General features: G+C 41.9%; 1 protein-coding gene across 1 annotated transcript; it reads right to left on the bottom strand.

Moving 5' to 3' along the window:
* Positions 1 to 25611, bottom strand: Znf544 (zinc finger protein 544). Its single transcript, XM_074057387.1, is given in 5 exon segments — positions 1 to 142; positions 3429 to 4481; positions 4483 to 4786; positions 23744 to 23860; positions 25602 to 25611. Coding segments are annotated over 5 exon segments (1626 nt in total).
* Positions 25612 to 26864: the final 1253 nt, after the last annotated feature.

The following is a 26864-nucleotide window of genomic DNA, read 5'->3' as shown; positions in this document are numbered from 1 at the left end:
TCACTGGAGGGCATGCCCTTGAGGTGGATATTGGGACATGGGTCCCTCTTCCATCTCCTCTTCTTCCTCCTCCTCTGTCTGCTTCTTGGCTGTTGTGGTGAGTAGTTTTGCTCCATCAGTACTCAGTGCCATATTATTCTGCCTTAGGACCAAAGCAATGATGACGAGTGACCATGGACTGAAACCTATGAAACCATGAACCAAAGTAAACTTTTCCTCCCTTAAGTCAATTGTCTCAGGTGTTTTGTTACACCTAAGACTCACCAATTTTGTGGTGAACTTTTGTAGCAGGGAAGAGGATCAGAAGAAAACAGACTAGGTCTGAATCCTGATAAAGCAGCAGGGAAGTAGGGATGGCATAGCAGAGAGATAAAACCTGAGAAATCTGAACATGAGGAAGGTCACATAGCACCAGGGAGGGGAAAGTCACATAGCACTAGGGTAAAGTAGCCAATAAAATGAAATATAACCATATATTTTTTGCTTTTGTAACCTGATTGCAAGGGTATATAAGGTGAGACCCCTTTGTTTTTGGGGCTCAGCCTTTGAGCTGAGGAATCTGCTGAGTCTGTCCTGGCATAATAAAATGTTGCTTCCTGCTAAATTGCTTCAGTGTCCTGTATCTCAGCTAAGAACATCTTGCAACAATATCTTTTCTATGCAAATACCAGTCACCAAATGGCTGATTATTGCATTACATCCTCTTTCATTCCAATTTTATGAACTCTTCTGGGGAGAATTAGCATAATGGACAAATAAATATTTCTTTCTAGTTTTCTTCACATTTGAACTATAAGTGCTTTGTTCAAATTGTAAATTTTCTTTTTTTTTTTTTGTAGTACTGGGGATTGAACCCAGGGCCTTGCACATGCTAAGCAAGGAAATCTATCACTTTACACATGCCCCAGCCCTTTTTGCTTTAGTTATTTTTCTGATATGGTTTTACACTTTTGTCCAGGGATGGCTTTGGACTGGGATCTTATCTCCACTTCCCATGTAGCTGGGATTACATCACACTTAGCTTGCTTTATAATATAGTGTGTGACATCATGCCCAGCTTGTTTTATAATATAATGTTTTACTAACCTTTCCACTGGGCTGGACTTGAACCACAATCCTCCTATCTTGGTCTCTCAAGTAGCAGGAATTATAGGCATGAGCCACCATGCCAGCCTTTGCATTTATTTACTTTTGAGACAGGACCTTGCTAACATTGGCTGATTGCCTTGAACTCATAATTCTCCTACCTCCATCTCCCAAGTAGCTGGGATTACAGATGTGTAATACTATGCCTGGCTTCATTTTTGTGTATTTTGCTGCACAATTTGTTTACTGTGAAGTCTCTGATTTTCCTTCATTTGAATTGGGAAGAATCATTTAGTTTTTTTCTTGAAAATCTTTTCTTAGTTTCAAGATCATTTTCTCTGCAAAAGCTTCTGCCATCTCTTTGTTGTGTTCTCAACTTTTCATATCACGAGTCTTATTAATCCTTGACTTACCTTGCAGAGTCTGTTCTTGTTCTCATAGTTCTTTTTCCACCATAGCATATTTGTCTTTTTATTTGCAATACTTTGACTCACTATTAGCATATTAAAACATTTAACTATTTAGCTCTCTTGTATATCCTTTGGAGAGTTTTTTCTATTTTCTTAGATTCTTTCTTTATGTGGTGCTTTCTTCAAGTCTTTCACTCCTTGTTTCCCATCCATATTTAAGAGACCATCACAGGAGTCTTTGCTCCTATTTCTTGTGTGGGGAACAGAAAATGTTTCACTTTTTTTCTCCCCCACCTTGTCTATACTTTATTCTGTTATACTAAAATAAATCCTTGTTAAAACTTAGACAGAGAGAGAGAGAGAGAGAGAGAGAGAGAGAGAGAGAGAGAATCACAAAGCATAGGGGAAACTCCATAGATGGCTCTGGTTGGCTTCACAGCATGCTTTGCTTTGGAGTGAAAATAGTGAGAAGCTATTAGGATAAAAATCCCTGAAATGCCAGACTATAAGGCAGTCTTTGATCTGGAGTACAACACCCATATTTACTAGTTTACCTGACTAACTTTTTTAGTACCTAACTCTGTCCCTACTTTATTTTTTGCTTACCCAGAGTGAGAAAAGTCAGACAAGGAAAAATGTGTGTATGCATGTGTGGGAAGAGTCCCACTTCATGGACAGATCTTTAATTAACTCTGCTTTCCCGGCCCATCTGCTAGTCTAAAGTTCTGTTGGAAGATCATAGCATTCTATGCTGCAGCCTCCTCCACACAGTCTTAGTCCCCATTGTGTACAGGGGTTGCACACCTTGTCTCCTTTCCCCTCACTCCAATGCGCAGACATGGGCCCTCCCACTCTTTTCCTTGCTGTTGTTTTATACCACCTTCTTTTAGTGAATATGTTGCTGAGTCAACCTTAAACAGGAATTGTGTACATGGTTTCTTATTTTTATTTTACTTTTGTGTTGCTAGGGTTGAACCTGGAGCCTCATGCATATTAAGGAACCACTCTAACTCTGAGCTATCTCCCCACCCCTTTATGATTTCATGTGGTTGTACTGTAACTTTTTTTTGTACATATTGTTTTGGGCCCTGTTTTAACATCACCTGATAATTTTTTTCTATTGCTATTGCCAGTTCTTATAACAATCAACCTAACTGTGCATAAAAGTTAAATCACAGAACAGTGGATTCCCTAAAATATTCAGTCTACTTTTTTTGGGGTTCTGAGGAAGAAGCCCATGGCCATGAATGTGCCAGGCAAGCACTTTACCAGTGACACACAGTCACGCCCTTCAGTCTACTTTTATGTTTAAATGTTTTTTGGCTGTACTGGGGTTTGAACTCAGGGCTTCTCACTTGCTAGGCAGGTGCTCTATCACTTGAGTAACACCTTCAGAGCCAGTCTACATTTATTTGAATAGTGAAACCATTCTTGGACTGGGGAATGGTTCAAGTGGTAGAGCACCTGCCTAGCAAGCTTGAGGCCCTGAGTTCAAACCTCAGTACTACCAAAAAATTATCTTCTGGCTCACCATCATATCCAGGGTTGTGTTATGTGGATGACATATGATAAAATCTGCATTGCTGTCTGGAAAGGACTCTGTGCTGAGTGTCCTAACTCCTGCTGACACTCTGATTGAAAGATTTTCATCAGTGGTATTATTTACAGCTTCTCACCTAGACAACAGTAATCACATTTTTCTGTATAACTAAATCACTCGTGCTACTATAGAAACTGTAGTTTCTGGGTTTTCCTGTTAATGATTCTAATTTAATGGGTTGGGATGAGTTTAGTAACAAACTGTGTCAGCACATATTCCACCCAATTCTAATGAAAATGGTAGAGGTCCTGATAGGGTATTCTTCCATCTTCATTCATTATAGACCTTTTTGCCCATGAGTTTTCTCATGTTGAATAAGGGATGTATTATACCTGAAACCTTTACCACATTCAATACACTCATAGAGCTTTTCTCCAGTATGAATTCTCTGATGCCTGATAAGTTGACACTGCTGGATAAAGGCATTTTCACAATGGTTACATTCATTGGGCTTCTTTCCAATGTGTATTTGCTCATGCTTAGTGAGGGTTGAGCAATCATTGAAGACTTTCCTACAGATGGTACATTCATAGGGCTTTTCTCCAGTATATGTTCTCTGATGTTCAGTGAGGCGTGACTGCTGACTGAGGGCTTTAACACACACATTACACTGATAGGGTTTCTCTCCCATGTGTGTCCTCTGATGCACAATTAGGGGAGATCTCTGGTTGCAAGATATTCCACAACGACTGCATCCATATGGTTTCTCCCCAGTATGCATCTGCTGATACACAATGAGCTAAGATTGTTGCCGAAAGGACTTCCCACAGTCATTACATTCATGTGGTTTCTCTCCAGAATGAATTCTCTGGTGGGAAAGGAGGTGAGAGCTCACAGCAAAGGCTTTCCCACACTGTGTACATTCAAAAGGTCTTTCTCCAGTATGATGCTTCACAAGATGAGAGCTCCCTGTGAAGGCCTTGTTGCAGTGAGTACACTTATAGGGCTTCTCTCCTATGTGAGTACGCAAATGCCTGATGAGTTGAGTGCTTTGAATGAAGGACTGGTTGCATTCATAGGGTTTCTCTCCAGTGTGTGTCCTTTAATGTGCAACAAAGTCAGAACTTTGGCTGAAGGAATTCCCACAGTAAGCACACTCATAGGGTTTCTCTCCAGTATGAACTCTCTGACAAACAATAAGGTTAGAGTTCCACCTGAATGACTTCCCACAGTCATGACACTTCTATGGTTTTTCTCCAGTGTGGGTTTGCTGATGCCTAATAAGTTTGGAACTCTGATTGAAGGATTTCCCACAGTGGTTGCATTCATAGGGCTTTTCTCCAGTATGAGTCCTCCGATGTACAACAAAGTCATAGCTCTGATTGAAAGATTTCTGACACTGAGGACACTCATAGGGCTTTTCTCCAGTGTGTTTTCTCTGGTGTACAACAAGCATATGGATTCTCTCCACTTTGAATGGTCATGGGGAGGGCATCACAGCCATCCTTATGACCAAATAGGGACTCTGCATGGTCACTTACCTCCACTGGTACAAGGCACAAGCTCTCAGAACAGACTTTCCTACATTCTCCACACTCATACTGATTTCCTCCAAAATGCCTTGTCTTGTGTTTATTTTGAGTCATATTGTGATTAATGTGGTTTCTATAGTTCTTATAGTCATCACTACTCTCTCTTGAAAAAATTCTGTCATAACATACAAAGGCAAACCCATCAAAATCACAGCAGACTTCTCAACAGAAACATTAAAAGCAAGAAGAGCTTGGGGAGAGATTTTCTGGGCACTGAATGAAAATAACTTCAGAGGATTCCAAGATGGCGGCTAGAGGGAGGAAGCAGAAAGTGAGCCTCCTACAGTGAAATCTTGGAGAGACGCTGGAGACACACTTTGCAGGCATAATCACTGAGAAAAGGCATAACTTTGACCCCTCCACACCTCCAGCCGGCACAGAGAATCTCCACTTCATGTTAAACAGAGAAACGAGGAGGGCCCCCGGGGCCGCCAGTGGCCAACGCCCATACGGCTTGGGAAGTCGCAGACCAGGTGAGCTTCACGGTACCGCAGTACCCCCACAGACAAGCCTGGGCCAGAGCAGCATAGCCCCCTGGACAGACTGACCTCCACCCGGGGAAAAAAAGAGAAACTGAGTAATAAGCAATAAGAACAATTAAGACACGCTGGAAAGAGGGTGGGGCGCCCTGAGCGCTGAAGACTAGGGGAAGGGAATCCTTCCCGGGACTGTAAATAAACTACCCGGGCAGGCTGGAGAGCCTCTGGCGGGAGCAGGGGTGCGCGCCCAGCAACCAGAAGCAGGAAAGCTTGTGAGAGTGGCAGAGGGAGGAAAACTCCACAGGAGAGGAGGGAAGACCCACTTCCCACGTGAACTGTAAACAAACATGGCGGCTGGCAGGAGCAGCAGCACCGCCCAGTAAGCAGGAGCAGGAAAGCTTGTGAAAGCGGCAGTGGGAGGAAAACTGCACAGGAGAGGGGGGAAGACCCACCTCCCACATGAACTGTAAATAAACACTCAGGCCTGACAACACGGGTGCAGTGTCACCTTTCCCAGTGCTTGGAAAGGGGAAAGCCTGTAGCAGAGGCTCCCGTACAGGAGAACTCTGAACAAACAAAGCCTGTGGGACTAGGTGAGTGCTAAGTTCACCCCAGAGATCTGCATAAATAACGCCGCCAGTTACAGCAGGCTGAGAGCAGCAGGCAGGCAAGCCACAGTTGCAGATACCACTCTCAGAACTGTCTCCAGACTCTTTTTTTCTTTTTCACCATTTCATGATAAAAGCTCTAAGAAAACTAGGAATAGAAGGAAAGTTCCTCAACATTATAAAAGCTATATATGACAAACCTACAGCCAGCATTATACTTAACAGAGAAAAACTGAAACCATTCCCTCTAAAATCAGGAACCAGACAAGGATGCCCACTATCTCCACTCCTATTCAACATAGTACTGGAATTCCTAGCCAGAGCAATTAGGCAAGAAGAAGGAATAAAAGGAATACAAATAAGTAAAGAAACTGTGAAAATATCCCTATTTGCAGACGATATGATCTTATACCTTAAAGACCCAAAAACTCAACTCAGAAGCTCCTAGACACCATCAATAGTTATAGCAAGGTAGCAGGATATAAAATCAACATAGAAAAATCATTAGCATTTCTATACACTACTAATGAACAAACTGAAAAAGAATGTATGAAAACAATTCCATTTATAATAGCCTCAAAAAAATCAAATACCTAGGTGTAAACCTAACAAAGGATGTGACTGACCTCTACGAGGAAAACTATAAACTTCTGAAGAAAGAGATTGAGGAAGACTATAGAAAGTGGAGATATCCCATGCTCATGGATTGGTAGAATCAACATAGTAAATATGTCTATACTCCCAAAAGTAATCTACATGTTTAATGCAATTCCCATCAAAATTCCAATGACATTAAAGAGATCGAAAAATCTACCGTGAAATTTATATGGAAACACAGGAAGCCACAAATAGCCAAGGCAATACTCAGTCAAAAGAACAATGCAGGAGGTATCACAATACCTAACTTCAAACTATATTACAAAGCAGTAGCAATAAAAACAGCATGGTACTGGTACAAAAACAGACATGAAGACCAGTGGAACAGAATAGAGGACCCAGATCTGAAGCCACACAACTATAACCAACTTGTCTTTGACAAAGGAGCTAAAAATATACGATGGAGAAATAGCAGCCTCTTCAACAAAAACTGCTGGGAAAACTGGTTAGCAGTCTGCAAAAAACTGAAACTAGATCCATGTATATCACCCTATACCCAGATTAACTCAAAATGAATCAAGGATCTTAATATCAGACCCCAAACTCTAAAGTTGATACAGGAAAGAGTAGGAAATACTCTGGAATTAGTAGGTATAGGTAAGAACTTTCTCAATGAAACCCCAGCAGCACAGCAACTAAGAGATAGCATAGATAAATGGGACTTCATAAAACTGAAAAGCTTCTGTTCATCAAAAGAAATGGTCTCTAAACTGAAGAGAACACCCACAGAGTGGGAGAAAATATTTGCCAGCTGCACATCAGACAAAGGACTGATAACCAGAATATATAGGGAACTTAAAAAACTAAATTCTCCCAAAACTAATGAACCAATAAAGAAATGGGCAAGTGAACTAAACAGAATATTCTCAAAAGAAGAAATTCAAATGGCCAAAAAACACATGAAAAATGCTCACCATTTTCAGAAATAAAGGAAATGCAAATTAAAACCACACTAAGATTCCACCTCACCCCTGTTAGAATAGCCATCATCAGCAACACCACCACCAACAGTTGTTGGAGAGGATGTGGGGTAAAAGGAACCCTCTTACACTGTTGGTGGGAATGTAAACTAGTACAACCACTCTGGAAAAAAATTTGGAGGCTACTTAAAAAGCTAAACATTGATCTACCATTTGATCCAGCAATACCACTCTTGGGGATTAGCCAAAAGACTGTGACACAGGTTACTCCAGAGGCACCTGCACATCCATGTTTATTGCAGCACTATTCACAATAGCCAAGTTATGGAAACAGCCAAGATGCCCCACTACTGACGAATGGATCAAGAAAATGTGGTATCTATACACAGTGGAATTTTATGCAGCTATGAAGAAGAATGAAATGTTATCATTTGCTGGTAAATGGATGGAATTGGACAACATCATTCTGAGTGAGGTTAGCCTGGCCCAAAAGACCAAAAATCGTATGTTCCCCCTCATATGCAGACATTAGACCAAGGGCAAACACAACAAGGGGATTGGACTTTGATCACAAGACAAAAGCGAGAGCACACAAGGGAGGGATGAGGATAGTAGGTAAGACACCTAAAAAATTAGTTAGCATTGTTGCCCTCAATGTAGAGAAACTAAAGCAGAAACCTTAAAAGCAACTGAGGCCAATAGAATAAGGGAACCAGGAACTAGAGAAAAGGTTAGATCAAGAAGAATTAATCTAGAAGATAACACACATGCACAGGAAATAATGTGAGTCAACTCCCTGTATAGCTATTCTTATCTCAACTAGCAAAAACCCTTGGTCCTTCCTATTATTGCTTATACTCTCTCATCAACAAAATTATTGATAAGGACAAAATAGTTTCTGCCAGGTATCGAGAGGGTTGGGGGGAGTGGAAAGGGGCAGGGTGGGTAGTAAGAGAGGGGGTGGGGGCAGGGGGGAGAAATGACCCAAGCATTGTATGCACATATGAATAATAAAAAAAGAAAATGAAGGGCAGTATCACAGTCACCACTGACAGAAAATTCATAAGGCTTTTTATTTCTTAATTCAGTGTTTGGAAATGTATTCAAGTAAATTTTTGCATAGAAAGCTCTAGTATGTTGATGATTTTTGCAGGGCTTCAGATCAGTCCATCGTTTGTGATGATCAGTGAAAACCAAATTCTGTTTCAACTTTTTAGCTGGTGAGTTGACCTTATAGAAATGTGTTCTTGTTGGTAATATTGGAAGTAGGAAGCTTAAATTAGGATGAAAACTTCCTCCAAGTTCATGCTTACAGTGCTCCCCTTGAACAAACAGTCTTTCCAAGTTGAGTAGCATATGATTTAGAGAGTTCCCTGCCACCCCCCTAGCCATTCCCTCTGGCCCTTTGCATCTCCTAATGATACTGACAAGAAACACTTCTCCTGAATACAGTGTCTCATTTCCATGCAGTGTGATGGTTCTTCCCTAGCATTGTCCTCTTTGGAAGTCAACTATTACTTTTCTATGTTTCTTTCTTTCTTTTTTTTGTGGTACTGGGGTTTTTTGTGATTGAGGGCCTACACATTGAGGTACTCCATCAGTCCTTTTTTGTGTTAGGTATTTTCGAGATAGGGTCTTGCTGAATTATTTGCCCACTCTGACTTTGAACAGTGATCCTCCTGATCTCTGCCTCCTGAGTAGCTAGGATTACAGGCGTCAGCCACTGGTGCCTGGCAACTCTTCCTTTTCAAGTGTAGTCCTCCAGTCTGAAATAAATCCAAATGCCTAAGTTACTGAAGAAGCATCAGAGGAGCAGCTGGGATGGAGATCTCCAAGTATAGGTGGTGTATCTGTGTTTGTTTCTAATCAATGGATTGTATTCTGCAAGCAGGGTATGAAAGCCAGGGATGTTTCGGCAAACATGAAATCAGAGCTAAAGCTCAAATTATAAACAAAGATAACACAGGGGTAATCAGGTGGAGTGGTCCCTAAAGAGAAGGCACAGGAATAAGAATAAGCAAGCAAGTGAAGATTAAAGGAGTGTCAGGCATGGTGGTGCACACCTATTATCCCAACACTCAGAGATGGAGGAAGGAGGATCAAAAGTTTGAGATCAGCATGGGCTACGTAGTAAGACCCTGTCTCCAAAAATTAAAACAAAATATCAAAGTGGCTGAGAATATAGTCAGTGGTAGAATATATTCATTTTCCTAGCATATTAATGGCCCTATGTTTGATTCCCTAGCACAGCACTGCAAAGAAAAAAAATTAAAGGGAAAACCCACAGAAATAACTGGTCTTCAGGATAAAAAGCTCTCAATTATAACAAAAGACATCTATGACCCAATCCCCTGGATTCTGTGAATGTGATCTTGTTTGGAAGAAAAGGCTTGCAGATACAATTAAATAAAGGGTGTCAAGATGGGGAGGCTATCATGGATCATTTGGGCGGGCACTAAATGAAGTCACAAGTGTGAAGGCTCTGAGGAGGAAGAGGGAAATTTAACACACACAGAGGATCAGAAGACGATCATAGTGAGGTTTGAAGCTTGGAACAGGTTCATAAACCATGGAATGCCCTAGTCAGGAGATGGGAAGGTAAGGAACAGATTTTCCACTTTGAGTTTTTACAGGGAATGGAGTCTTGCTGATACCCTGATTTCAGCTCAATGACACTGATTTCAGATGTCTGGCCTCCAGAACTCTGAGAGGATAAATTTCTGTTGTTTTAAGCCACCAGAATGGTGGCATTTTGTTATTGCAGTCATAGGAAATAAATATGGAATTCTAACTGGTACTTTTTTCCTAGATTATTGATCAGAAATTTGAATCTCATAACAGCATCTCAAATGTCAATACTGTCTTTATCTTTTATTTTTTCTATCTTCTTGTATGGTGCTAGGAATGGAATCCCCACGTTAGACAACTGCTGTACCACTGAGCCACACCCCAAAAACTGAATTAATTCTATGAACACATCGATTATACCATTCCTTCAGGGTGACCAAAGAGAAAAAACTTTTTAACCAGTCCAGAATTGATCCAATAGAGTTTTCAGGAATGTGCTGTGGTCCCTGAGGTTGCATGGGTGGCCTGAGTGGCCTGCAATGGGGCTTCACTCTCGTGAGTTCAAAGAAGTTCTTTGCTTCTCTGCAGTTCATACTCATTGGGATAAGCAAGGAAGACATATGCTATCATTAGTTTGCTTGGAGGCACAAATGAAGTGACACAGGGCTACCATGGTGTCTGGCACTACAGACACAGAACTCTTGATATGTTATCAGCCTCACTGTGCTAATGGGAATGGGGTCCTTCCCCTGTTCCCCTGCAGAAGATGCTGGGACTCTAATAATGAGTGTAAGATGTTCCAAGCTCAAGACCCCCATCTAGAGCCAGGTGTAGTGGCTCAGGCCTGCAATCCCAGCTATTTGGGGGGCAGAGTTAGGAGGATCATAGTTTGAGGTCAACAAGGGAAAAAAGTTAATGAGACCCTACCTCAAAGAACAAGACAGACATGGCTTATGTCTGTAATCCCAGCTAGGCAGAAGGGGGAGGTAGGAGGATCGCTATCTGGACAGCCTCAGGAAAAAAAAAAGTGAGGACCTATTTGAAAATACACTAAAAAGGAAAAAAGAAGCCTGGAGGAGTGGCTCAAGTGGTAGAGTACTTGCCTAGCAAGCACAAGTCCTGAGTTCAAAGCCCAGTACCATAAAAGATACTCTTCTAGAAGGAAAGATTCTCTCCAGGTCCTTCACATACACTTCCCTCTTTCTTGTCACTCTGCCCATTTTGCTCACATAACTACCCACAGCTAATACCATTACAGCCTGTGCTCAAGTCCCCATGCTTCACTCTCTTTGCCTGCAAGCAAACAAAGATCCGTGGCAAGCCATTAAGTATACTCTCTAATCACACTATGACCTTTGGGAAGAATTTTCTGTTGTGTCAAACAAAGAGCCTCTGTCCCTCTCAGACAAGTTTTTTTAAAATCAGTTCTGGGGATTAAACACAAGACTGTACACATGCTAGGCTGATGCTCTACCACTGAGCTGCACCAAAAGGTTCTCATCTACAACCAATGTGTTTTCATTCCAAAGACTCTGCTGTGTTCCTCTGCAGAGTCACCTCAGAATTCCTAATGGGCAGAACTCAGCCAAATAAAACAAAAGCCCCATGAAGGGTATTTGACACAAAAAGCAGGAAAGAAATGTTTGGGTAGTTGAGATGTGTCCAGCCTATGCCTGGCCATTGAAAACTGTGAAAAAGAGGTTAAGGATCCAGCAACAGTATTTCCATTAGGATCATTGATGAGGAAGCCATGCTGCCTTTGCAGGTCATCCAGGAAGCAAATTTATGACATGGCAAGAAAGATGCTGACGGTAAACAATTCAGGATGATATAATCAGAGACCCTGGTCCAGGGAGGAGGGTAGGGATAAGTAAATGTAGGTGCAACATTAGTGAAGGAAATAAGAGACTGCAGGCAAGAGAGTTACAAGGAAGAAGGGGCAGGAATACTGTTTGATGCCTTAGGCCTGGTGGAGCATAAGAGGGTGGTGTGAGTGATATAAGCAATACTCATTGTTAAGTGAAAGTGGCCTAGAAAAAGCTACTGTGCTCCTAGACATTCTAGAAGAGGGAAAACTCTAAATGCAGTGGTATCATAATGGTTGCTGGAGCTGCTCTCATGCCTATAAAATGAAATATTATTCAGCAAAAAAAGAAGTAAACTATCAAGTCCCAGAGGAAATTTAAATGCAGATTACTAAGTAAAGGATGCCAATCTGAAAAGGCTACATGCTATATTAAAGAGGAAGATAGCCTTGAAACAGGGTCATAAAACATGGTAAACTGTCAATTAAAAGCTGTAACCTCAGACAAAGCTGTAAAGCATGAGGAATTGCCCATTAGAACCATGCAAAAAGTTCAGGATCAAGGTAAAGGGCACCATGCAGAGATAAACACTCATTCCTGCCTTCCTTTGTCTCCACTTGTAAATAAACTTTCCAAAGCAGGACTCCCTTGCTGTTCTTATCTAAACCTAGGTCTCTAACGCACTACTAGCCCCTAATTAATGGGGGAGCACATTCCTTGTGACCTGACGCCCTGCACTGCCTTTTGAATATCCTATGAATCCTTTACTCAGTGCTCAGACACAGGTACACGTCTGAGTCCTTTGGCATAAAAATAAAATCTGAGTTATCCACTCCTCTGAGTTTTGCTTGGCTTCTTGTCTGTCAAAATATTCCCCAACATTTGGAGGCCCCAGCGAGATCCCAACTGACTGGCCCTGTGAGCCACTAGCCAGTGCTGGGCTGCATCAGAGTAGGGAGGGACATAGGACTGAACGAGGTGGCGTGCCACCCAATGGTATTCCAGGTCCTCCTTTGCCCCAGCGCCCCAACTCTCTGAACAGTCTTGACCCATCTTGAGCTCCAAGGAGAAATGGACCAACTCATCTGGCAGTCTTGTCGGGACTCAGTAAGCACCACCCCTGGGAAATCTGTCCTAAGTCAGGTCCTGTCCCACTGGATGGAAGGGGAGCTTGATCCACTCTCAGGAACCTCTGAGAGGAGTTCCACAGATCAGGGAATTCTCCAAGAATGGGGAAGGAAAACTGTAATAACTTCAGTGTGAATGTGTATGAGTGTGTAAATTTGTTTAAAGCATGGGCAAAATTTAATCTGCTCCTGGAATTCCAGTTCATTTTATGAGCGCTTAAGTTGACATTTTTTTCTGGCATGCTTAATTTATAAAACTTTTTGTGTATGTAAACATCTTCAAAATGGTTCTTAAATTGCTACTATAAGGTTAATATGATACTCAAGGTAACAAAAACCAGGGTATTTATTTTAAAGATCTCTATTATAAACTGCTTGGGCTTTTACATTTAAATATGTAAATACCTTGAGGATGGTTCTTATTATAGAGTTAATGTAAAAGTTATTACTCTGTTCTACTGCTACCTTAAACAAACAAACTAAAAAAACAAACAAAAAACAGGTTTTCAAACTTATTTCAATCAGTTCTCACTAGGATGCAGACATTCAGGGGTTAACTCTGACTTAGCCTGGAGGAGGAGGCTACAGTCTGCAACAAAAATCTTGGAATTTAGGTAGTTAAAATGACCTTAGCCTGTTTCATTCTGTCATAAATAAAGTCGTGGATTTAATTCTCTCTTATAATATATGGGTCTATTAACAAATGAGCTTTCTATAAATTGCTTTTATACAAAAAATAATTTCAAGGTTGCTTTCTTTCTTGTTTTTTCATGCAAATGTAAGGCTCTAAGTTAAAAGATTTTATGAGCTATTTTCAACAAGTAACAAAATATATAAAGGATATTAAGGATATGGTTTTTCCAAAATAAATAAAGGGTTAAAATAATACTTTTAGATAAAGAGAAGGATAAAGATCAGCTTCCCAGAGGATACAAAATAAATTGTCACAAAGTTACAGAGTAAATTGTCATAAAATGATACAGCTTACAGATGGTATATAACTGATTAAGTTAACTAAAATCCAGTTACATTAAAGGTTTTATAAGGTCAAAATTTAATGTACTGATGTTAAATTAAAACTTAATTCTCTAAGCTCATATGACAAGGCTACCTTAAACATATTGTATTGGTCTAGATAACATTTACAAAAAATTGTCAGGATAACTCAGAAATTTTTTGTGCTATAGGTTAATCCATAAATTTGTCAAGATAACAAGAGTTTATTATTTATCTCAGAGAGATAAGAGGCAGCTGAGCACAGGGAGTACTGCTACACTGATATGAGGGTTAAGACAGATTTACTTATGTAAAGCCAAAGTGCACCCTCCAGATAAGATAAAAATAAATAAAAACTACAAAAGAAGCACTACACTGGAAGTCAAGATCTCCAGTTTTTATTAGACTCAACAGAGTGCGGATGTTAGTCCTACTCCTTCCACATGATAGGTGGAGGGAATTTTTCCCTTGGATGACCAAATTGAGCCTGTTATTTTAGGGGAGCTCCATTGACTACTGGTTGGTGGGATCCTGCTGTATGTCATGAGCCATTTGTTAATGTCAACAATCTGGGATATGATCCCACCAACACCTGAGCCATGATTCTTGGCCACTATGTTTCCTAACTCCACACTTAGTCCCCATAAATATTTACCTGTGTTCTCTAGTGATTTTTGTCAGGGTCTTAACTACTAAAGTAACTGAGTCATGTTTATTTAAGAGTTGGTTTATGTTGGGGTTAACAATGAGGACAGCCATATTAGGACTAGACCCTTCCCCCTTGCAGATGGCTTTCCTTTATCTTCCTGGGTAGATGCCAGGGACAGTTGGGCAGACAGTGACCTTCCTGGTACTTTTACACTAGCCCCCTATATCTACCCCAAGCCAGTGTATGACAATGGGATCTAGCTCTCTTGCTGGGGTTCCCCTCCACAGAGCTCCTGCCTAAACAATAAACCCTGTATCAGTGTTTGAGCTGTCTCTGTGCCTCTTCCATGCCTCTTATTTTCTAACAGTTATATAAAACTTTCTAGATGACCTCATGGTTAAACTGTGGGTGATTCTAATACAGTTTGTACCCTATATGTGTCTGTGACTGTGCTATTTGGGTTTACTAAAACTGTTCTTTCCCCCTACAACTGATAAAAATCTAGTTTTACTTCAAGAGCAACAACTAAACTAATATGTATATTATCCTCTACAGAGCTGTGATGCTGTTGCTGGTTCCTGTGTATTAAATATATTTACATTTTTCAAGTATATCAAGCCTTCTACAATACAAAATTTAGATAAACATGGTAACAAAATGTTAATGGTACTGATGTACTGTTCTGTTAGTTGCTAAAACTGTCCGTCAGAATTTTGACCATGGCTCTTTTAAGTTTTTGTCATTTCAGTTCTGATCCTCCTGAGACATTTACAATCAAGTCCATAAAAAATGACTCTAATAAGTGCTTATGTGTCAACCAAGTTAGCTCTTTAGACATCTGCTTTTGTTAGATTTTGTTTTCTATTGTCCTTGTCTAAAAGTCCACTGCCTAAGAGCCACTCCTTCTAAGCCTCTTTGTTGCTTAAATTTGGTCAAAAGGGTCTAGTTGGCACTGACTCCCACCTGATCTGTTCGTTTTTCCCTCCTGATGTGGGACTGAAACCAAACAAACAAAATCCAGGAAAAAGAAGCTAATCAAGAAAGATCTTCATTCTATAGTCATACCACCCTCAATGTGCCTGATCTCATCTGGTCTCAAAAGCTAAGCAGGGTTGGGCCTGATTAGTACTTGGATGGAAGACAGATCTTCAGGAGAGACTGCTCAGAGACAAGCAGTTTCGAGACAAAGAGGGGGAATGCCATCAAAGTTCAAATGGAGTCACTGGTGCCAAACCTCTCAAAAATAACCAAGGCCAAGAGGATTAAAGAAATGGTTCTTATGCACGTGTACCTATCTGATATTAAAGCACTTCCAGACACAAACTCATATTTTTAAACAGGGTATTCTACTAAAATAGAGACAAAAATAACTATTTTTACTGGATCTAAACATATCCTTTAATACTTAAAGATGGTGTTTTTAACTTAAAAAAATGAGTTTTCTTGGATATATATACTGACAGTATATTGTTGCCAAGGTAATTCTACTCAGTTAAAAAAAAGAGGATATGATAAATAAAAGATTAAAAAGGAACTACTCCAACCCAGTTGGACAGGTCCCAATCTAGTAATGGTAGAAACTCTTACGGCTGTTAAAGTTGCAGATATCACTACTGGGATTCATCATTCCTGGATAAAAAGACAGCCGCCCCTGCAGAGCCCAGCGTCTGACAGGCTGTCCATGACTCAACTAACCCCCCCCTCAGATTAAGGCTCCAGAGAACATAACAACAGCATGCCATCACTGGCGAGATCTCCAGCCCTGCCCCAGCCACATCCCAGAAGCTGGTTGGTCAACACAAGGCAGAAGTCTGAGGATTCATCCACCAGGACACAAATGTGTCCTCTTTTCTGCCACCCATAACTTATCCTGCTGATTAGCATTGTTGTAATCTGTTTGCACTAGGACTGACTGTCACTGCTCTCCAGGATTGAAACATAGGCCAGAGATTACTGCTGGCCTTCAGCTATCTCCTCATAGTAGGAAGACTTACTGCTGTTTGGTGCTATCTGTAGCTCAGATCCCTGTCTCAGGCATGAGGTCTCTGATGTGTTATTGCCTTCTGACTCTATTGCATCCAGAGGCCAGGATGACTGCTCAGCCTGTGTAAAGCCACTTTCCTTCCAGGGAAAACTGCAGTATGCTTTCACCTTTTATCCATATCTGTCACCGTATACAGCATATCAATTTCTTAATGCATCAGGGGAGGGACAATTTACTATAAAAAAACCTGACAGGCATAACCAGGTCCTACAAAAACAAGGGCACTATAAGGCAGATGGGTTGCTGGCAGAAAGACAGGGACACCTGAAAAGCATGGAATGATGAAATGCTAGGGGGAGGAAGTAAACCTTGTTATGTCTGGGCCCCCTACCCTTCCACTCCACCCCCATATCAGTTTACTAACGGGAGAGTTGCAGATCTAGAAGGGCCACCCAAAGGTGATTACCAAGGTGGACAAGAGCCTGTAAAAGACATTGATCTGCCACCACCACGACCCCCCATTAAGGCTTCCCTCTAGGACAGGAAACCTTAACTTGGAATCTCAACTGTACAACTACTGCCATTAGATGTACAGTTGACAGGCTATGGTACACCAGCCTGGGAATCTTCCTTGTCTGAGGGACCCTTACTTATCAGTACTTGCCAGCTAACTGGAAGGGCATTTGCACATTAACATTCCTCAACCCAGATAAACATAGTGCCTAACAATCAGACTCCCCCTCCCCTGCCACCCCATACCTTTAATGGCTCATATGCAGTCAAAGAGAGCTATCCAATTCATACCTTTATTAATTGGACTGGGGATAATGGCTGGGATAGGAACAGGCATAGGAGGGACTGCCTTCTCAGCCACCTACTATAATCAATTATCTGTGGACCTAACAGATGACATAGAACAAGTGACTAGGTTTATAGTGGCCATGCAGGACCAGCTGAACTCTCTGAAATCAGTGGTTCCCCCAAACCAGAGAGGGTTGGATTTACTCACTGCCAAAAAGGGAGGGCTTTGACTTTTCTTAAACACAGAGTGTTGTTTTTATGTAAATCAGATGGGAATATGCCCACTCCGTTATCTGGCCCCCTCCTCATGCTTCTATTGGCACTTGTGTTTGGTATGTGCATTCTTAGGGCCATAACTACCTTCATTAGCTTACAGATGGAGAAGATAAAGTTGCAGCTCCTGGTAACACAATATAGGTCTTTGGGACAAGAAAAACTTTATAAAATTTCTAAAGTTAGTATTGATGCTTGTCCACAAGTGGAAAAAGCATCAAAAGGGGGGAATGAAGAGGAAGATAGCCTTGAAACAGGGTCATAAAACATGGTAAACTGTCAATTAAAAGCTGTAACCTCAGACAGAGCTGTAATGCATGAGGAATTGCCCATTAGAGCCATGCAAAAAGTTCAGGATCAAGGTAAAAGGCACCCTGCAGAGATAAACACTCATTCCTGCCTTCCTTTGTCTCCACTTGTAAATAAACTTTCCAAAGCAGGACTCCCCTGCTGTTCTTATCTAAACCTAGGTCTCTAACCCACTACTAGCCTCTAATTAATGGAGGAACACATTCCTTGTAACCTGATGCCCTGCACTGCCTTTTAAATATCCTGTGAATCCTTTGTTCAGTGCTCAGACACAGGTACACATCTGAGTCCGCTGGCATAAAAATAAAATCTGAGTTATCGCCTGGCTCAAAAAACCAAAAATCGTATGTTCTCCCTCATATGTGGACATTAGATCAAGGGCAAACACAACAAGGGGATTGGACTATGAGCACATGATAAAAGCGAGAGCACACAAGGGAGGGGTGAGGATAGGTAAGACACCTAAAAAACTAGCTAGCATTTGTTGCCCTTAATGCAGAGAAACTAAAGCAGATACCTTAAAGCAACTGAGGCCAATAGGAAAAGGGGAACAGGTACTAGAGAAAAGGTTAGATCAAAAAGAATTAACCTAGAAGGCAACACCCACACACAGGAAGTCAATGTGAGTCAATGCCCTGTATAGCTATCCTTATCTCAACCAGCAAAACCCCTGTTCCTTCCTATTATTGCTTATACTCTCTCTACAACAAAATTAGAGATAAGGGCAAAATAGTTTCTGCTGGGTATTGAGTTGGGGGAGAGGGAGGGGGCGGAGTGGGTGTTAAGGGAGGGGGTGGGGGCAGGGGGGAGAAATGAACCAAGCCTTGTATGCACATATGAATAATAAAAGAAAAATGAAAAAAAAATCTGAGTTATCCACTCTTCTGAGTGTTGCTTGGCTTCTTGTCTGTCAAAATATTCCCCAACAATATGATTTTAACTATAAGGCATTCTGGAAGTGCAAAACTATAAATACAGTAAGGATATTAGTGGTTGCCAGACATTAGTGTAGAGGAAGAATGAACAGATAGAGCACAAAGGGTTTTTAGAGGAGAGACATTGCTCTCAATGATACCACAACGGTGGCCACATGTCATTATACATTTGTCCACATATACAGAACATATTATAGTGAGAATAACCTCTAATATCAGCAATGGACTTTGGCAATGATTCATCAGTGTAAGCACATCAACAGAACAAATGTGCCACACAAACACAAGATGCTAATAACAGGGGAAACGATGGGTGCTGTGGGTATATGGAACTTTCTGTTCAACTTACCTACAAACCTAAAACAGTCCCAAGAAACAAAGTCTATTAACTAAAATAGAACAAAAATCCAGAAAAGTGACCCAATTATTACAGGTGATGAACGTTTTCTAAAGTTGGTTGTGGTAAAAGTTCCACAACCCTGGGAATATACTGTAAGCCACTGAAGTGTAGACTTTGAGTTAACTGTATGGTTTGTGAATTCTATCTCCAGAAATCCATGGAAAAATACAGAATCCCCGTTAGGATGACACAGTGGCACTGTGATGCTTAATCTTGATTGTTGACTATATTGGAATGAGAAACACCTAGGAGATTAGTAAAGCACACCCAGATGTATCTGTAAGAGGGGTTGAGAGAGGATTAATTAAGGGGGCAAGACCTGCCCTGAATATGGAGGATGCCATCTCATAGGCTGGATGAGGAAGGAGAAAGCCAGCCATTTCTGTGCTTCCTGGCTGCCATAATGTGAGTAGCTCCACCATGCTTTCCCCACCCTGATGAACTGAAGCCCTAAACTGTGAGCCCAAATATATCTTTCCTCCTTAAATTGTTTCTATCAGGTATTTTGTTATAGTGGAGAGAAAAGTAACTAACATTAGGGACCTATGAAGAAGTGTGTCCAGGGGGATGAGAGAAGTTGGAGAACAGGCCTAGGAAAACTGGTTTTGAGGAACCCTTCTGGAAGGAATGGCTAGTTGCCATTTCTTAGGATTTACAACTTCTCACAGAAGAGGTCAAACCCCCTACCAGAAGGCAAAGACTAGGCCTGACGGGGAGGTCTAAGGAGCCACTGGCTCAGGAGGAAGTCAGGATGAGGGTGTCTGGAAGAGGGCATGACTCTGGGAACAAAGCAAGGCAGCAGCTGAGCGGTGATAACCAAAGCAGATATGGGACCAGGAGCAAACCCATGCGTTAGATACATATGAGTGACAGTGAAACATTACCCACAGGCTGGGGCAGGACAGACTGCTACAGATGGGAATTGGGCTTTCCTATTCCACACCATGAGGTGTCAAAGAATACTCAACAAAGTGCCCCCAAAAGAGGCTCCCTCCTCAGGCCTCAGGCCTCTTTGGAGCGTTGTCTCCCCAAGGGCATTGGCTATTGGGCTGCTCATTGCAGTCTCCTCTCACCTTGGGGAGGTGCTGGCTCTACCCTCCACAGGTCCGCTCCTTGCTCCAACTGGGAGATCACATCCAGTTTGGAAAACAGAAGCCCTGGTCATAGGAAAAAACACAGGACTTAGAACTCTGGTTGGAGTTGAAGAAAAGAGTCCTCAGCCAACCCTCAATCCCTAGTGCCATCAAAGGAAATTCCCTCCTGTCATAGTCCTGCTCTAGATGAAATGAGTCACAAGACCTGGAACCTTGCTTCTGGGATATTCCAGCTCACCCTAGAACACCTTTTGGAAATGCCACAATTTTGAGTCCCAGAGGCAGCCTCCTGCCATAGGCAGAGCCCATCTTACCCAGGGAGACCAGATGCCCACAGGTCTCCAGCATCACACTACAGTACAGTGTCTTCTGGGCCAGGTCCAGCTGTCCCCACTCTTCCACGTGAAGGTCACAGCCACATCTTCAAAGCTTGCAGGTGCCTGAAAAACATCATATGTGTTGCTCTTCATGGAACAGAGACCATAGGCCCTTGAGTGCATGTGAAGGCCTGTACTATGGTCTAAACAGTGATGTCCTCATCGCTCCCAATGCATTATTGGAACCTAATACCCAATGTGATAGTGTTAAGAGTGAGGCCCTTAGGAGGAGTTTTGGCCATGAGTTCTCATGAATGGGATTGAAAAAGGCCTGAGGGAGCCTGTAGGTCCCTTCTATCCCATGAAGACATGTAGAAAATGCCAACTAAGGGGAACAGAACTCACCAGATAGGGTCAGCTCATGTCTTGGTTTTAGATTTCCAAGCCTCTAGAACTGTAAGCAATAAATTTCTGTTGTTTACAAGTTATCCAGTCTAAAGTATTTTGTTATAGCATTCTGAATGGACTAGATGACTCCATGTAGAAAGTGTGTACTTATGCTTATTTCTGAGCATCTCACTTATCGACAGTCACCACTAACCCTAGACTGGAAACAACAGAAACCCTACTAAGCAATCTCCTTCTCCAGCTTCTCTACAAAAGCACAGGTTTGAAATCAGGAAAAGAGGACCCTCTAATTCACAAGCAACAAACTACAGCATCCTAGTGTTGTGGTGTTTTCAGAACACTAATGCTATGGTTAGAGTTGTGTCCCCAAAATTCTTATTGGAAACCCTGATTTCCAATGTAACTATATTTGGGACAGGGCATTTAGGGTGGTAATTAAGGATAAATGAGGTCATAATAGTGGGGCTCTACCCCAATGGCACTAGTGTCCTTTATGGAAAGACACCAGAGTGTTTGCACTCTTGTCACCATATAAGAACACAGCAAGATGACAGTCTTATGAAAGCCAGGAAGAAGTCTCACCAGATACTGACCATGTTGGCACCTTGAGTTTTCCAGCCCCCCCAAACTATAAAAACCATGTTGTTTAAATCACCCAACATTGTATTTTGTTATGGTGTCCTGAGCTAACTAGCTAATAAGGGATTTTACATTTTTTTGTTTTGTTTTGGTGGGACTAGGGTCTGAACTCAGGGCTTTGCACTTGCAAATCAGGTGCTCTACTGCTTGAGCCATAGCTCCAGTCCATATTGCACTGGTTATTTTGGAGATGGGGTCTTGATTTTCCTGGGCTGGCTTCAAACTGTGATCCTCTTGATCTCAGCCTCCTAAGTAACTAGGATTACAGGCATGAGTCACTAGCACCTGGCTGAGGTTTTATATTTTTTAAAGTAGGGGGAGGGCAAGAAAAGAGGAAAGGGTAGAAGCACGGGGGGTGGGGGGGAGAAAGAGGTGTAATTATCTGTGCTGTTTAGCTCCAAGGAACTGTTGATTCATCTATGCAGATAACAAGTTAGGTTCTTCATCTGTAGGAGCCCAGAGTCTTCACTAGATGCTTAATCTAGCATCACAGAGCATGCATAAGTGCGGACTCAGGATGGGTCCTATTTCTGGACTCATGTTATAGCCAAGGAGACTGAGGCACTGAATGTGAAGGTCTCCCACTCATCTAGGATAGGACTGTCTGAGAATGTGCTTCCATTTACTCCTCATACCTGAAGAAGCTGCTGTGAAGAGGGCAGAAGTTCCTGGAGGGAAGGCCTTGGGCAAAGTAACAATTAAGGGTTTAGTAGTACCTTGGACACCCATAATCCCCAAGCCCACCTTTAGCCCCAGATGATGTGGAGGGCATCAAGTGCAGCCCTGGAACATTCCTTCAGGGTCTCAGGTTCTATGATCAGCAGAGTGCCTGAGCAAGTTCTCCAGGTGCAGGAGGGACTCATTCTTGGTATGGACATGGGCCATCCCAGCTTGAGGTAAATGCCCAGGCATGTGCTGGGGCATCTTACTGTGAACCCACAGACACATGGCCACCCTCAACAGTCATGCAAACAGAAAGGCCAGGTTTTCCAACCACATCAGGATCCTAAATAAGGAGAGGTGACAGCAGGGAAGCAATACAATTGTATGATTTAAAAATATCAGTGTAACATGGGCTGATTTCAAAAGGAACAACACAGGAGCAGGGATAGGAGGAATGACAATCTCCATGACAGCAAAAGGCACGTCTTTGGTCTCTAAGGCAGGTGTTGTCCCATGCACACCCTCCTTGGTCCAAGAACACCACTCCACTTCAGGGGCTGGCCTATCAGCTGCTGTCCTTCTGAACTTTCCATCAAATAGGCTTCACACATTCCACTCATCTCATGTTTTGGCTGCACCCACATCACTGTCCCATTGAGACAGTCTGGTAAAAATCCTCTCAAATCTAGCAGTAAACCCTTCTCCATATTTGACTCCCACTCACTGCACTTGTGCTGAAACACACCCATCATATGCACACATAACCATCTCTTTAGACGAGATCAGGCGCGTTCAGGGTGGTATGACCATAGACAAACTGATAAAGAAACCCGGGGGAAAGATATGAAAACAAGCTCCCTCCCCAGGTTGGGCTCCAGTTTCACAGATGTGCTCGCTCCCCCGGGCCCAGTCCCGGTTTCACAGATGTGTTAGTGTGGTATGCTATAACCTTGAGGTAGTGTGATAAATTGTATCCTCCTCACAAGAGGCTAACTGCCACGTTTGCTTTTGTTCTTCCTGCTTGCTTGCTTCTGCATTCTGAGGCATAAAAACCCCGCAGCACCATTTTTGGAGATCCAGGTGCTGGCCCACTAGTGTAATAAATCTTCCTTTCCTCCAACCACCTGGGTTTGAGTCTGACAATCTTCCCAAAACATAACCATCTCTTCAGACGGTTCAATCCAGAGGACAATACTCTATATCTCTGTTCATGCCTAAAACCTGCCCAACAAAGAACCTTGGATCCTCATGCCCTGCACAAGAGACATAGCTCCCATTTGAGCTAGAGGAGAGGATAAAAGGAACCTCTACAGAGATCTAACACACTCCTTGTTCCTTCCAGCAGATCGTAGCCATTCACATCCCAGGCAACTAACTCATCTCACATTCTTGAAAAAGCTCACTTTCCCTGGAAAAATCAGGTATTGAGCCATGTGTTCTGGAAATGTCCCTTTCCATGCCCTGTTTTTCAGGCAGTTCTTACTTTCCTCATCAAGAGCTTGGGACACTTCTTCCACCAGCATCGTCTCCTTTCTGCGGTGGTGCAGGTGCAGCTCCCCAGAGAGGGTGTCAGGGTGCTGCTGATAGTGGCTGGGCAGTCCTAAAGCATAAAGACAGTGCTTTGGCCTAACCACTTGCAGCTCATGGAATCCTGTTCCCCAATGACTGTCTCATTTCCCAGGCAATCTCTTCTGAGACTCTGCTGCTCCTAAACACTTCTGAAGGCTGAGAACTCCTTTTCCAAGCTCAATTCTTCAGGGATGCTCTACCTCTGGGCACAGTCTTCATAACATGTCTCTATCTCTCTTTTAAACAGACAACTAATATTCTTCAGGTAAGTCAAGCACTGAAGTCTTCCAAGAATAGCTAGAAAAACAAGAGAGAGTGTTGGACAGTAAATTCAGTCTCCAAAATAGGAGATGAATCCTTCACGATGCAAGAACTGATATCTGGCCTTGGCACCAGGGCCAGCAGGACACCAGTAAACATAGGAGAAATGGCAGGTTGGACTAACTAAAAGTGACCAAATAATATTTTTTCTTGTCACAGCAGAAATGACTTCACCATTTCTGTTCTACTCCATCCTTTTTGAAAGTAGCATCACTTTGAAAAATTGCCCTTATAAAGTTTTTGTTCCTTTGCCCACCATTGTAACCTTTAAAAGAAAATTCCCCTTTAAAGGGGTAAGATATTAACTACTAGGGTCAACTATTTCAGGAAAAAGGGACAAAGAGGAAAAAATCCTTGGTCCCTGGTCCTCCTGATCAGTAATCTTCCTTAAATTTTTCAGGTCTCAGAATATCTATTGGTCTTCAAATAACATTAAAGTGTGGACTAAGGACTTTTTTTTTTTTGCTGGGGTTTGAACTCAGGGCCTACACCTTGAGCCACTCTCCCAGCCCTTTTTCTGTGATGGGTTTTTTTTGAGATAGGGTCTCTCGAACTATTTGTCTGGGCTGCCTTTGAACCATGACCCTCTGATCTCTGCCTCCTGAGTAGCTAGGATTTCAGGTGTGAGCCACCAGAGCCAAGCATTAATCTTATTCTCTCATTAAAACACTGATGTTTAACCAGGTATAGTAGTACATGCCTGTGGTCCAAGCTATTCAGGAGGCAGAGTTAGGAGGATTATTGTTTGAGGCCAGCCCAGGTAAAATTAGCAAAAGACTATCTGAAAAATAAATTAAAAGCAAATGGACAGGGTGTGGTTCAAGGTGAGGTCCTGAATTCAATCCCCAGTATTGTAAAAAAAAAACTCAGCAAGCCTTAATTCATTAATCCTCTACTCTCATTTCTTCCTCATAAAAACTTGGAATATTGGTGGTCATGTGGTAAGCAGAATCAAATTTTGCTGGTAACAGCACCCCTACCCCACCAAAAATGTTTGAAGTATAAGCCCATAACAAAATGTTCAACTTGCAAACCTTTTAAAGTTTATCTGGCAACCAATCTTTTTTTTTTATTCATATGTGCATACAATGTTTGGATCATTCTCCCCCCTCCCCCCTTAAACTCCCCTCCTGCTCCCTGTCACCCCACCCCCGTGCTACCCGGCAGAAACTATTTTGCCCTTATTTATAATTTTGTTGAAGAAAGAGTATAAGCAATAATAGGAAGGACCAAGGGTTTTTGCTAGTTGAGATAAGGATAGCTATACAGAAAGTTGACTCACATTGATTTCCTGTGCATGTGTGTTACCTTCTAGGTTAATTCTTCTTGATCTAACCTTTTCTCTAGTTCCTGGTCCCCTTCTCCTACTGGCCTCAGTTGCTTTAAAGTATCTGCTTTACTTTCTCTGCATTGAGGGCAACAAATGCTATCTAGTTTTTTAGGTGTCTTACCTATCCTCATATCTCCCTTGTATACTCTCCCTTTATCACGTGATCAAAGCCCAATCACCTTGTTGTGCTTGTCCTTGATCTAATGTCTGCATATGAGGGAGAACATATGATTTTTTGTCTTTTGGGCCAGGCTTACCTCACTCAGAATGATGTTCTCCAATTCCATCCATTACCAGCGAATGATAACATTTCATTCTTCATGGCTGAATAAAATTCCATTGTGTACAAATACATTTTCTTAATCCGTTCGTCAGTGGTGGGGCATCTTGGCTGTTTCCATAACTTGGCTATTGTGAATAGTGCCACAATAAACATGGGTGTGCAGGTGCCTCTGGAGTAACCTATGTCACAGTCTTTTGGGTATATCCCCAAGAGAGGTATTGCTGGATCAAATGGTAGATCAATGTCTAGCTTTTTAAGTAGCCTCCAAATTTTTTTCCAGAGTGGTTATGCTAGTTTACATTCCCACCAACAGTGTAAGAGGGTTCCTTTTCCCCTGAATCCTCGCCAACACCTGTTGTTTGTGGTGTTGCTAATGATGGCTATTCTAACAGGGCTGAGGTGGAATCTTAGTGTGGTTTTAATTTGCATCTCCTTTATTGCTAGAGATGGTGAGCATTTTTTCATGTGTTTTTTAGCCATTTGAATTTCTTCTTTTGAGAATATTCTGTTTAGTTCACTTGCCCATTTCTTTATTGGTTCATTAGTTTTGGGAGAATTTAGTTTTTTAAGTTCCATATGTGCAGCTGGCAAATATTTTCTCCCACTCTGTGGGTGTTCTCTTCAGTTTAGAGACCACTTCTTTTGATGAACAGAAGCTTTTTAGTTTTATGAGGTCCCATTTATCTATGCTATCTCTTAGTTGCTGTGCTGCTGGGGTTCCATTGAGAAAGTTCTTGCCTATACCTACTAACTCCAGAGTATTTCCTACTCTTTCCTGTATCAACTTTAGAGTTTGTGGTCTGATATTAAGATCCTTGATCCATTTTGAGTTAATCTTGGCATAGGGTGATATACATGGATCTAATTTCAGTTTTTTGCAGACTGCTAACCAGTTTTCCCAGCAGTTTTTGTTAAAGAGGCTGCTTTTACTCCATCGTATATTTTTATTGCCTTTGTCAAAGACAAGTTGGTTATAGTTGTGTGGCTTCAGATCTGGGTCCTCTATTCTGTTCCACTGGTCTTCGTGTCTGTTTTTGTGCCAGTACCATACTGTTTTTATCATTATTGTTTTGTAATATATTGTGAAGTCAGGTATCGTGA

Source organism: Castor canadensis, chromosome 16 (assembly GCF_047511655.1).
Source record: "Castor canadensis chromosome 16, mCasCan1.hap1v2, whole genome shotgun sequence".
Classification (NCBI taxonomy): domain Eukaryota; kingdom Metazoa; phylum Chordata; class Mammalia; order Rodentia; family Castoridae; genus Castor; species Castor canadensis.
Note: the sequence above shows the minus strand (reverse complement) of the source record. Positions and strands in the feature narration are given on the sequence as shown.